General features: G+C 36.0%; 1 protein-coding gene across 2 annotated transcripts; it reads right to left on the bottom strand.

Annotated features, from left to right (window-relative positions):
- Nucleotides 1–859: 859 nt before the first annotated feature.
- Nucleotides 860–11617, bottom strand: LOC146324961 (poly(rC)-binding protein 2-like). Of its 2 annotated transcripts, none has more exons than XM_084720637.1 (13): nt 11458–11617; nt 10253–10392; nt 8980–9003; nt 8855–8887; nt 8611–8727; nt 8378–8509; nt 7323–7451; nt 7108–7182; nt 6736–6795; nt 6310–6382; nt 6156–6211; nt 5867–6036; nt 860–2103 (listed from the first exon to the last, which is right to left on the bottom strand). In XM_084720637.1, exons 2-13 carry the CDS (start codon nt 10319–10321, stop codon nt 2067–2069), a joined length of 975 nt encoding a protein of 324 aa, XP_084576763.1. In that variant the 5' UTR covers nt 10322–10392; nt 11458–11617; the 3' UTR covers nt 860–2066. The 2 variants fall into 2 exon arrangements, with proteins under 2 accessions (XP_084576763.1, XP_084576765.1); XM_084720639.1 differs by having other exon boundaries at nt 6754–6795.
- Between the last annotated feature and the right edge of the window lie 1999 nt (nt 11618–13616).

The following is a 13616-nucleotide window of genomic DNA, read 5'->3' as shown; positions in this document are numbered from 1 at the left end:
GTATTGGTTAAAAAAAAAATACCAAAAATGTGTGATGTTTGTTTAAAAAGATGGGCCATGTCATAGTTGCAGTTTGAGCTCTTGGTGAGTCACATCAGACAACTGAATGAGAAGTAAAAGACTATTTTCGGTTACTTTAAGCATGTCCCAACTGTTCCACTGTCCTTTCCTAAATTTGTCCTTTTCTGTAGAGTCATAGGAATGCCATAAAAAAAGAATAAATCTGAAACAGAATAAGAAAATACAAAATAAATTTAGAAATATAAAAAGGAATAAATAAAATAATAAGTAAATAAAAATGTGTAGATAAGATAAAAATAAAAGAATAAATGTGGAATTCTAAAGACAAAAATTATAATGGAACAATTACAAGTGTTTTCATTTCTCAGTGTTTTCTGTAGATTTTTTTTTTTTTACAAAATATTTTATCATTTATTTTCTGGCTGGAGTCATGTTCATTAAACCGAAAGCAGTAGGGAACAATAGGGCAGAAAAATGAAAAAAATACATCTAAAAATAAAATGCTATGTAAAATATACAGAAAAAATTAAGTTAATTAATATGCAAAAAACAAATGTTTCATTTGCTTATTTTATCTCTTTGTATTTAAAATTTTTAACTGTCTATAATTCAAAATTTTGTATTATTTACTCCTCAGTTTTTTATATTATTCTTTTACAGATTTATTCTTTTTATTATTCTTTTTATGGCCTATGACTCCAGAATTTTAACAGACAGATCACATCTTATTTATTATCAATAACTATGAGCTTGATAACAGGGTTATCAAGTTGTCTTGTCAGCTGCCTTGGAAAAAAAAAAAAAGAAAAAAAAAAAACATAACATACGAAAGACAAAATTGTTTAAGCATTTCACATCTTTTTTATTTCTGCATTTCATTTCTTCAACAATTTAATTGCACCCAGATCTACAATAGTTTGAAAACGTGCACAAAAACGTGAGTTTCTTCATCCTGCAAAGAATAATAAAAAATAAAATCTGACCCAGGCAAAAAAGGATAGCAGGAAACTAGTGTTAATTCTATAATTCTCCTTCTAGTTAATCATAATTTAATACCTCAGCATAATATACTTATAAAGACCAATATGTCTTGTAGTTTTGCCCCTTGCAGCATTCCCCAGCCCTGCAGTTAAAAAAAATATTTTCTCTATTTAAAACAAACATTTCAATGTTATTATTATCATCATCATCATCGTCATTACTATGGTCTTAGTAATTTCAGAGAAAAGAAAATATTTTCCTCTCATTCAGGCCCATTCCTGGTGACCAAGGCCCACCCACCCTTATCAGAATCCAATACACAACAATGCTCAAAAGTCCTGATCGAGAAATAAAACGGATGGAAACACAGGAATGACACAAAACAATTACTCAGCAAATTAGAGGTGAGACATAATGTAGCTTAAAATTCTCCTTTGAACCCGCACTCAACAAGGGATAAATTAACCTTCTGACTAAAAAGGTTTTTCCTGCATAACATCTTCAGTCATCATTTACACCCACTGAAACCCGTTAATCCCACAATGCCTCATTCAGAAAGTACAGCTTCAAATAGAAGATGGCAAATATCAATGAATTCTACTCTTACAAGGAGCTGTGTATTAAATAAAAATAAATAGATATTTAAAAAGGAAGGGAAAGAACAGTCCATCTATAATGTTATTGTGTGTCTTTTTTTCTTCATTTTTACATTTTCTAAGAAAAATCTGACATAAGAAAAACATTATTTATGCCTTTTCAGATTTTTCTAAAACTTTTTACCTATATCAAGAAGATCATACAGATATACAGTAAAATAAGAGGAAAAAATACAACAGAAGGTAGTCTTTAAAAACTATATGCAAAGGGAATTTAAAAACATAATAAATAAATAAAATACCAATATCATGATGATGGTGTAATTACAACTGAGTAGGTTCAGAACCAAAGCAGAGGAGAAAACAGTGAGTTTATAGTACTTGGTTTTTGCATTAAGTTCAATAAGGGACCTCTTGGTAAAAAGTAGGGGGAGGGGTTACATTAGGTGCTGATGAAGATCCTCCATGTCAGTTGGCTGCGAGTCCAGTAGCTTCAGAAGACAGCCTGTGGAGCATGACAAAAAAAACACGATAACTTCAGCCTTAATATGCAATTCAAAATACTTGAGCTCATACAGTAAGTTTAAAGCTGTTTGAGTTCTGTGGCACTTGATTTATCTCAGAATATCTGCTGTTATTAAATACCTCTTGCAATTTGGCAACAACCAAAATGGTGCCCAGAGGGATGATGTTATTTAAGTGAGGAGCATGACGTATTTTATTATTCACTTCCACTTCTGCTCTGGCCAATGCTTTGTTAAAGGGTGAGTGCATTACTTCTATTTGGGTTTTTTTGAGGTTTTTATATTATTCTGTAGACTCCCAGAAGTGTTCCTTATGTATTCAAATTCCAATGATGAAATTTTGGTCAATGTATGTTTTAGCATCAAAATGTTATTTTTTCTAGACTAAAAAAAAGTTACCTGACATAGGTTTCAGCATTAGGAGTACAGTCTAGACTACTAATGTTCCTGGAGACTAATTCCCCTGTCGATTAAACACAAATCTTAATTTAGACTAGTCATCATTAAGAAAATACTCAGAAAAAGCAGTTAAAATGGAACCCAGTTTATTAATAGATTAAGTGCGTGTTAAGACTCATTTGAAGCAGTTAATCACAATCTACAATAACTAAATCAGACTTTAAGTGCTGCTTAAATTTGTGGCACTGTGCACCATGTATTAAAAACACTGCACATTTTCCTACAAAACATAAACTCACTAAATGCTTCAACTTTTCAGACTGAATAGGATCACAGTGTCTGCGGGTAAACAACATTGTTAATATGGAGCTGGACGTTGATGTCTGTGTCTGTGCTGAATGTGGTTATGCATTGCTCCAGTCAAGTGGTTATACGCTAGTTTATTTTGAAACAGTCTACATTTATCCTTATTTTCATTTTCTACATCAAAATACTGACAAATCATGCTGGTTTTATGGACTATCATCTGTCCCACTTTGCTGATAACAACATCCAGGGCAGGGCCATTTGGGCATTTGTGCTGGGCAAGAGGGGCTATTGTCTGCCAGGGCTGCAGCACTGGCTAGTGGTGGGCAGTGGCACAACATCTTAGAGGCAACAGTTAACTGGCATCATGCATGAATAAAATATTGATAAATTTAGCCAACTAGTATTTCTGGTGCCAACTAGTGAGGGTGAAGTTTAATTGTATAGTCGATAATTGCACACATGCCTAGTCTAGACCTGCTCTACATGAAGTTTATTGAGATAACTTCAATTATAATTTGGCACCATACAAATAAATTGGCTTGATGCTGGTACATAAATAGCTCTAAACCCCCCTAGAGTCGGGGAAGTGAAGGGAGGACATCAGCATTTAAACCATGTCACTGCTTTTTGCTAACAAGTAGGAGTTTCCATTTGAAAAACCCAAAGAGAACACAGATGGAGTGGCCCTAAATGCACAAAATCTGTTCCCATTGTTTCCTGTTTAGAATGTTTAAGAAACTGATAAGATTGTACAAATGTAAACAGTAAAAGATTTGAGCTAAAGCAAATAAACCAAATAAAAATAGTAAACATTTCATTAAAACCAATAAAATGGTTCATAGATTTAAACAAAGTCAAACAGACCTAGGACAACAATAAAAATGATAAGGGGAACTAAAACCACTTTTCAAACTTAAATAAAGTGAAATAAATTATGAAATAAAATTAAAAAATGGTCATAAAACATTTTAATCAAAATCCAGAATAAAGTTTACTTTAAGACAACTTAACTTTAAGACTACTTAAAACCTACTGACCATCTAAATGAGACTTAAAGTGATAGTTCACCCAAAAATGAAATTTCACTCAGCATCTTCTCACCTTTGTGCTGATGAGACGATGTGTGAAGATCTCCAGTTCACGAAACACTTCCACTTCAGCGGAAAACATCGTTGCAGCCAAATCCAGTGCAATTGAAGTGAATGGTGACCAGTTTTATGTGTAATGTAAAAAAAGAACACAAAAAAGACAAAATGTCTCCGCACTGCTCATGTATTTTTTTTTTTTTTTATTTCTGAGCAGATCTCTCTCTGTTGTCTGAGTCACTTCCAGGTAGCATGTAAACACAGATGTGAAGGTATCGCGAGGTATCTTGTATATCTCGTGTCGCGCTACTTGGGCGAGAGCCTGTGTACCCGCTTCAGGCGTGTGCACACAAGTCTGAGAGGCTACAGTTGACATTTAGCCTAAAATATGGTGTAAATGGCGTCTTTTTGGGTCAAATTTTAATGTCACGGCTTACGGACTCTTGGATTACACCACATGAGCAGTATGGAGACATTTTGTGTTTTGTTTTGTTTTTTTGTGTTTCTTTTTTTTTTTACATTTTAAAACTGGTCACCATTCACTTCAATTATATCACATTTGGCTGCAATGCCGTTTTCCACTGAAGCTCCAGGAGTGTTTTGTGAACTGGAGATCTTCATCCATCCTCACATCAGCACAGGGGTGAGTAGATATTAAGTGAAATTTCATTTTTTGAGTGAACTCTGGCTTTAAGGGACAGTTTGTGCCAAAAATCAAAATAAGATATTTTTCTCTGGCGCTTGGCAATGTATCGATATTGTGATATGAGACTTGATATCTTCTTGGAATTTGGATATTGTTATACTGTGGTATGGCAACTGTGTTGTCTTTTTCTGGTTTGAACAGATGCATTACAGTAAAGTGATTTTCTGAACTGACTGTTCTAGATTTAATGTTATTTTCCTTTATTCACTTAATAATTATATCCACATTACTGATGATTATTTACCAAAATATCATTGTGTAAATACTTTGTGAAAGCACAAATGACATCCCTACACTATTGTCAAATTTACAGTTATTTTAGAGAAAATTAGTATATTGAGATATAAAATATGGAATAACTTAAAAATAGAGATATTATTTAGCCATATTGCCCAGCCTTACTGGCTGGTAGTGCTCTTTATCCATCTAGATTGATTTGTTTTGAGTTGCTGAGTTTTGGAGATATCCACTATAGTGATAGCACTCAGCTTGAGGTGCTCAAAGTGGCAAAAAATATATCTGGAAAAACTCAACAGCAGTGTCTCTTCAGAGTCATGACCTGGTTACTCAAGATAATCCACAAAGCTTGTGAGCAGTTTCATGTTGGAACTATATTTTTTAAACAGTCGAAAGGAAGTTGTTCCTCACACCAAAATAACCTAGATGGATAAATACCACTACAGGCCAGAGAAAAAATATGCTTTTTTTAAGTTTGGGGTGAAGAGTCCCTATAATGATTTATTTAGATAAATTTCACAGTTAAAGTGGAGTGATGTAATTAGCAGAATCTTGACTGGTACTTGAAATCACACACTGTAAATCAGACCAGGACAGTACTATATTTTACCTCCCAGCAAGTGATCAGTAGAAACTGCCTTGAGTAGTCTGATATAATAAAACTTTGGTAAATAGACCATCTATAATCTTATTAATAATAAGCTTGAGGGTGCTTGACAAAGTATTTGCTTCTGAAGTATGTGATATGGCACCAACATACTTTCTGGACAAATGAATATGATAAGAAAACTCAGAATCAGTTACAATAAGCTTATTATGTTATTAATCTTACTATCATGTCATTAACTTGTGAATGCTGAACCCCTATAAATAATTCCTACCACCATATCGATCTGACAAACTGCACTCTAGAGCATTTCACCATTTCAGATACAGGAGTAAACAGACCTAAAACATTGCTCTGTTCCTGTCAACTTGGTGTTCTGTGATGGATGTGAAGCCTCTTACCGGGCATTGATCAGGTACTCAGCCAGGCTGATGCTGGCATGGGAGCCAGTGATGGTGACTGTTCTGTCATTGGAGCCCTCCACAGGGTTGGCAATCTTGATCTGAGCCCCTGACATCTGACGAATCTCATTGATCTTTGCACCCTGACGGCCAATGATGCAGCCAATGAGCTGAGGAGGAAAGAAGAAAACATGAGAATACATCAGCACCAAGAAAGATACAAACAGCATGGAAATACGCAATCTCACAAACATGGTTAATAAGCAAAAATGAGATAAATACAACTTACATCGTTTGGAATGGTCAGCTCATGAGAGCCAGTTTGTGCAGAGGCATCCATCCCAGCTGAAGAAATGCAAAGAAAACCCATGAGTGTGTGTTGACTAGGTGGATTATTACAAATCTACAGCAATCACATTGGGTCTTTCAATCTGTCCACCTACCCTGGAAGCCCTGGTTGCTATGTGCAATGGGGAAGGGGCTCTGCTGCATGGCCAGCTGGTGAAGTTTGGTGAGCTGTTGAAACAATGGAGGAAGGGACGTGGAGAGCAAACAAACACAAACAGAAATTATGAGTGAGGAAAAATCTAGAAGACATTCCAAAGCTGAAATTTTGTAATTATTTCCCTTTTGTAAGTGGTTATAGTGACAATGAGAGGAAAATGTGAAATGGAACATGGAACTTGTGATTTAGTCTAAAGGGTAAAGAAAAACATAATTGTTAAAACTTGAAATAATTATAATCTTTGGAATTATTAAAAGGATGTGTATCAGGCAGTGGTGGTTGGGGAAAAACAAGAGTAAGGGATGAAATAAGAAGGTGGCATGGCTTCCCAGGACCGAAGTTGCAAATATATTGGATCACTTACAGAGGGCCCTTCACTTACATCAGGCTGTGGAATGGCGTGCTGCCCTTGGACAGCGTATGCCTGCAAGGAGAGAACAGCACTTAGGAGGGTGTGGCAGTGTCACACACAGTGTACTCCAATATCCATCAGTCCTCTGTCCTTGGTATGCCACAAGAACAAAGACAGACATGCTACAGACAGCACATCTGCAACTAGAATGATAGCCTGTGTATCATTACTTTTTTTCTTTTTAAAACATCAGAATTGCATCAGTACAATTTGGGAATATTTTTCCCCAAAAAACTTGAGAAACTGCCTAGCCAAACAATGCTATGACAAATCTTAAAGGAAAAAAACAAACAGACAAAAACTAACAACATTTTTGTTGTTTACCTGACCACCTGCAAAGATGACAGGAGAGCCTGAGGGTTTGGGTCTGTACGGGATGGTCACTCCCTTTGGTGGAGACTGTGAAAACAAATATCCATAGTTGTGTATTGAACTAACATGAACAAACGCAAAAACAATTAACTATCAAGAGTATCATTAACAGTCATCCTAAATTTCCAAAAGAGTAAAAGCAGCATTACAATAAATAGTGTCTGTACCTCAAGCATGACAACACAGATCTGCTTGACACACTCGATAATGGACTGTGGGGTCCCTGCAACGGTGATGGCACGCTCTGTTGAGTTGGGCAACATGTCCCCTGCTACTTGTACCTGAGCTCCTGCCGACTGCAAAGACACAAACAAGTGTTAGGGCACATCAGGATTTAAGGTTTTGAACATTAGTAGTGTAGCAAAATAAATATTCAGTATGTCAAGATATAATGGAGTAATGGCATTCTGAGCCAGGAGTGAAGTCACACTCCCACACTCCCTGTGTGTGTTATAATCCATCTCTGTTCTTTATTTTGGTAGCCGCGTCAGCCATATATGCATGGTAGTGCATGTGAGCTACACGCTGAAGGCCTGCAACTTGACCCAGAGCTAGTGCTTCTTCTCCTGAATGTGTAAGTAACTTGATGGGTACATAATGTTACATGTCTGTCCTCATTATTGCATTATTATAGAGTGGGTATAGCTAAAGAGCTGTCAAGATATTAGGACTTTGTTCTGCAAATGTTGCAATTGCTTGCCACTGCCGAATGTCAGCCACGGCTCACTGGTTGACCTCAGAGCACCATATGGTGGGTCAACAATTCACATAAATTAAAAAAGTGTCAAATTAAAATTGATAAGATCGATAATTTCAATGACCAGTTATGTTTGTCACCAATCATAACACATCATCATTGACAGCAGAGATTAGCCACTGTTAGCTAGCCAACATTCCCACAGTTACAGCAAAATGGTCCTTTTAAAATAAAAAAGTGATGTGACAACCCTGCATCAGTAAAAGCTCCAACACATGGTAAGGAAATATGACCCTGAATAAATTCTCAGGCAGTAATACTGAGGCAGAAGCATGGTGTTTCGGGTGTTGTGAAATCCTCTCATGGCCCGGTTTATTTTTCTCCATTTTTGTCATGTGGTTCTCAGAGATTTTAACAAACACAAGTGAGCCTTAAATTACAAAAGTATAAGAAACCCTGGTATATAGCTAGCACTTTTAAGACACAGCTTCAAACTTAAAAGGAAAGAAATAAGATGTGACAAACCTCTCTGATTTCCTTGATCTTGCAGCCACCTTTGCCAATGAGTGAGCCACACTGGCTGGCAGGCACAACAAGACGCATGGTGACCGGCGGTTTGCTGGTGGCTGTACTGTTAGTCATTGAGGTGCTTATGTCCTGGAGATAAAATGACATAACAAGAGGAAAATCTGTGTCAAAAAAGTGTCAGTTTTATCACTAGAACATGTCTTTTTTCAGACATAGCAAGCAAATCTAACCTCCTCCAGTTTCTCAATGATCATAGAGAAGGCTTTAAAAATGGAGGTGGTGGGTCCTGCGAGGGTTATGATCCTTTCCGGACAGTTCCCCTCTGAGATGTTAATGCGAGCGCCACTCTGCACAGACAGAGGAACAAAACAGGAAATATCAAATCAGTCGCAGTGTTATCATATGATGCATGAGTCAATGCAAGAACATGTGTCTTCTTGTTTTCCCATGTTTAAAAAAAAAAACGCATCTTACCTCCTCTCTCATCTTCTTAACTGACTCTCCTTTCTGTGAAGAAAGCACAAATACACAAATATTTACAAAACACACATTAGGGGCAAGGTGTAGATAGCATCATACTGGCAGTAAAAACAACTCACCTTGCCAATAATGCTTCCAACCTCCTACAAAAGAGAACAAAAATGCACGTTAAAAGCAATAGACACATTCTTCAGTCACTGGCAGAGGAAAAAACTGAAGCGGTTTGTTTTCATTTTCCTCTGACTACAGCAGAAGTTGCCCTAATTAAACTGGGAGGGAGGGATAGAGGCATGGATGAATGGATTTAGGGCTGAGCAACAAGGACAAAAACAAACATCACTTTTTTTTAACCAAATACCCTGGTATTGATGTTTATCAATAATTATTCAAAATTGTAGGGATGGCTACTACTGCGTACATAAAATATTAACATGAGATTTTTTTTAAATAAATAATCATCAGTATTGTGTATGTAGTGACAAAGTGTAAAACTGAGATGAAGAAAAATAATATAACTAGAAGAATCTAGTAAGTTAAGAAAATTACATCACTTTACTGTAATACAGCTTTTAAAACCAGGAAAAGACAACACTTCTACCATATCATGGCATAACAAAAATCCAAAGGGATATCTAGTCTCATATCACAATATCAATACATCAATATATTCCCCAGCCTTAAAGGGATGGATGGATGTACTTTATTGATCCCCAACTGGGATATTCTCATGCTGTTGAAACAATTTATCAGGCCTTGCACAGGAACAGTTAATGAGCATTAAAAATACATGTCAACAGTGGAAGAGGAAAATAAAAATAAATACAAAAATATATAAGAATAAAAACACACTACAACATGGGGCTGGTAAAAAAATAAAAATGTAAATACACATATTGCAATTATTTTGATAGCTATTATGATCTCGATGTGAGTCACGATTGGTGGGAATGATCATTTTTGGATTGCAATTTTCATTTTCACTGAAAAAGAGGCTATTAAAATCATGATGATGTGACATTTGTTGGAGTCATGCCAAACGAAATGTTTTCTTACAACCATAGAGCAAGATTTTAGACCAGCATGTCTCTGCAGCAGTACAGGACTTCATTATAATGCTGTTTTGGTACACATTTAATGTCTATCAAAAAACTGCACTTTCTGCAGCTTGAATAGATATCACAATGTCGATAATATTTTGACTAATTGTGCAGCCCTACAATTTAAAACTAAAACATGAAAGCTGATAACATTATATATACATTAGACGGGTGTACAAAGTTGTTTCTTTTTTTGTTTGTTTGTTTGTTTTTTACGTGAGTGAGGAGTGACTTTAGAGTGGGGCTCAGTCAGATTTTGCACTTGTCATCAAACATTGCATGCAGCCACACTCACCTTCCCATGCATGAGTAGCCTGATGGTTAAGGTGACATTAAGTCCTCCTTCGACCAAACTTGAGTCCATTGCTGCAGTTGAATCCACACAAACACACTAAACTGGCCAACAAAGTGGGTCTTTGGTCACTGGCTGAACGTCTGCAATGGAGTGGAAAATGTGACAGATCATCAGAGACAAATGTAGTTACTGGAAACTATGAGGACATCTCAGCAGAAAGCCTTGTTTACTAAAAAAAAAACAGCTGCTATTAGTGCAGCTCGATGAAGCGACGCAGGCAGTTAACATCTTGCAGATTTGAGCTGGTACTGTACTTTCATAACGTTAGTTAGCCACTCCGAAAGAATGAGACGTTTCACTCCAGTAATTCACATTAGACTGGCCTGAGTCCACTCATTCACGTTAGCACAATGACCTACTGTCTCCCTGTGGCAATGACTATTTGCTGCAACTGAACAGCTGTGGCGACATAGCTTGTCGCTATATTTTAAAAGCTTGGAAGCAAGCTGCTAAAACGTACTTTTTATATTATAGCAACTTTATGTCGAGTGTGCATCCATAGTAAAAACAGGCGGCTTATTGGACAGCGTTAACATCGGCAAATCCTATTTTGGAGAGAGCATCACTGCTAGTCACGCAAACCAGATTTGGAGGCTAAGTTAGCAGGTTGTGTCTACAAGGGAACCCCAGACCAGCGAAATATCTCGCGAGAGCGGTCGATTTAACCTAAAGTAGGATCTTTCTCTGACCCTAACCAAGTGTTACTTCTTCCCTAAACCAAGCAAATTTTATCCACATTGCTGTTGTACTGTAGGACATACACAGTTTGAGAAATTAAGAAACAACGCATACAAATCCCGCGAGAGTTTCAATGGAATCAAGGGTACTCTTTTAAACATGACCAAGATAGCACCGTTACCATATACCTTCATATCAACATTAATAATTTCACTGCTAGGATATAAAACCACCCAATTTGTAAAATGCACTTACAAACAACTGACTAGCTACTAATTCGGCCACCAAGTTAAATACAGCTCAGTAATTTTCCATTCAGCTCGCTAGCGTTAGCATCGTCTAATCCAGGAAATAGCCTGATCCCGCGGCCTACGGAGCCCACCGAGGCACACCGAGTTATCCCCGTCCTTCACTCTGAAAGGAAAGCACAGAGAAAGAAAACAAAGCCATATTTCTGGAGGTCTTACCCGAACCGTCCCTTGAAGAGTGTTCAGGGGGTGGGTAGGGTGGCAAGGGTAGAAGGGGAGAGGTTCGGGAGGGAGTTTTAAAAGGATCCGGGGAAGAGGGAAGAGACACCGCTATTCGATCGGACTCCACTCTTCTGCTTGGCACAAAAGACAAAATGAATTCAACTTTGACCTCTCAACTGCCCCGCCCCTCTCACCGGGTCAACCCCGCCCACACCGGAGCGCTGCTATGGTTGATGCTGCTGAAACAGCACAAACATTTGGGCAACTCAGGTACACACCGTGTTTACTCTTATTTTAGACTTTTATTTTGATATAACATCTGAGCAGATTGATGTATTTGACATAATGCTGATTTTTTTTGGGAAGTGCGTATTTCCCACAAAATTAATGGGAAAATTTGTAAATTTTCCCATTAAAAAAAAAAATCTAAGTGTATTGGCTTCACACCCTACTGACAATGTTTTATTATGGAACATGAACAGTATGGGACCAGCTTTATTTTAGTTAACTAAAACTAAACTAAAAATTAAATGTAGAGTGGAAAAAAAAAAATTTAGTTAACTGAAATAAAAAATAAAGATTAGACTTAAGAAAAAAAAAAAAAGAAAACTAACGGAAACAATGTTTTGTACTCGCAATTTGTAAGTAACAAAACCAACAAAAATTTTAAAATACACAGGAAATGTCTTAAGCTTTTGTCTTTGTCAGTTTGGTGAAATTTGTCAACACGAGCATGAGGAGTCATTGGTGCATCATGCGTTTATTAAGACTGGAATGTCTGCATGACTGTGAGTCAGTTGCCTTTACAAAGAGTTGTGTTTGTATTGTAATTCTGAATTTCTAATATCTTGACAAATATCCCCCATATGATAATAATATTGATAATAAAAAACTAAAACTAACACAGAAACTTATCAAAATAAACTAAAGCTAAACATGTTTAAACAATAAAACTAGACTGAAACAAGAAAGCTGGAAAGTAACTGAAACAAAAATACATTGAAAACATAAACTAAAAACAAAATAAAAGCTAAAAATATAAAACTACATATAATCATTTTGTATGGGACCTAAATTAAGGGTGTGAATAATTAAAAAAAAAAAAAAGTATTGGTATTTTACAGTGTTTCATACCCCTCCTGTCCAGTGAAAATCTTTCTTCTTCTTCTTTTTTTTTTAAACTATCTTTTAATTATGTGGTAATCAATTAGAATTTTTCTGATAAACCGAAGGATTAAGCGTTCTGTTATGAATTTAGAAAATCCTCCTATTTATTAATCTAAATAAACTTTTTAAAAATCCTCTTGGATTAGCTGGAAAAGACATTTGCAAAGCTGAAAACAGGGCTGTTTTTCTGAGCTCGTGAAAAGTTTACAGTTTTAAACGCTACAAACATATCGTGGCTGTCTTGTGAATAAAACACTCATCCCCAAATTTGGAGATTTTTAATTTTTTGCTAAAACTGAAGAAAAGAGTGCTTGTTTATGAATTGAGACACTTGTCTTATTTCATAAGACCAGCAAACCATTTACAAAGCCACTGGATCATTTTAAAAATACATCGCCACAAAGCTGAAAGCATGGCTGTTTTCTGAGCTCCTGAAAAGTAGACATGTTAGAATTAATTGTGGATAGTGGTGATATGAAGATCTTAAAGAATATGATGCTGTAGATTAAGCTATATGTAGAGCAATTAAAATGAACTGAACCATAAACATCTACAGCAGTAAATTACAACACATACATTAATGCAGCAGTAATGTTAATCCAAAAACATCATATATATATAATAGTAAAACACTGAAAAAGTGAAAAAACAATTTTTCTGCACAAATCTTTATTTATTTATTTTTCACTTAAAAAAAAAATCAACAAGATATTTAATGTTCAAACTGATTAATTTGATTGTTTTTTTTTGTTGTTGTTTTTTTTTTTTGTAAATATACACTCTGAATTTAATACTGCTTTAATACAAATATTTTAATGGCACTGTAGATGGTGAAATTCCCTACAATTGTGCCTTGAGAAATATTGTTCTTGAACTATTCGCCCACACAGTTTTTTGTGTAGTGATGGTCTTAGCCCCATCTTCGCTTGTGAACGACTGAACCTTTCGAGGATACTCCTTTCATCCCCAATCATGATGCTATCACGCTT

Source organism: Lutjanus erythropterus, chromosome 6 (genome assembly GCF_056507025.1).
Source record: "Lutjanus erythropterus isolate fLutEry1 chromosome 6, fLutEry1.hap2, whole genome shotgun sequence".
NCBI classification, from domain to species: Eukaryota; Metazoa; Chordata; class Actinopteri; order Lutjaniformes; family Lutjanidae; genus Lutjanus; species Lutjanus erythropterus.
The sequence above is the reverse complement of the archived record's forward strand: the minus strand, read 5'-3'. Positions and strand labels throughout refer to the sequence as shown.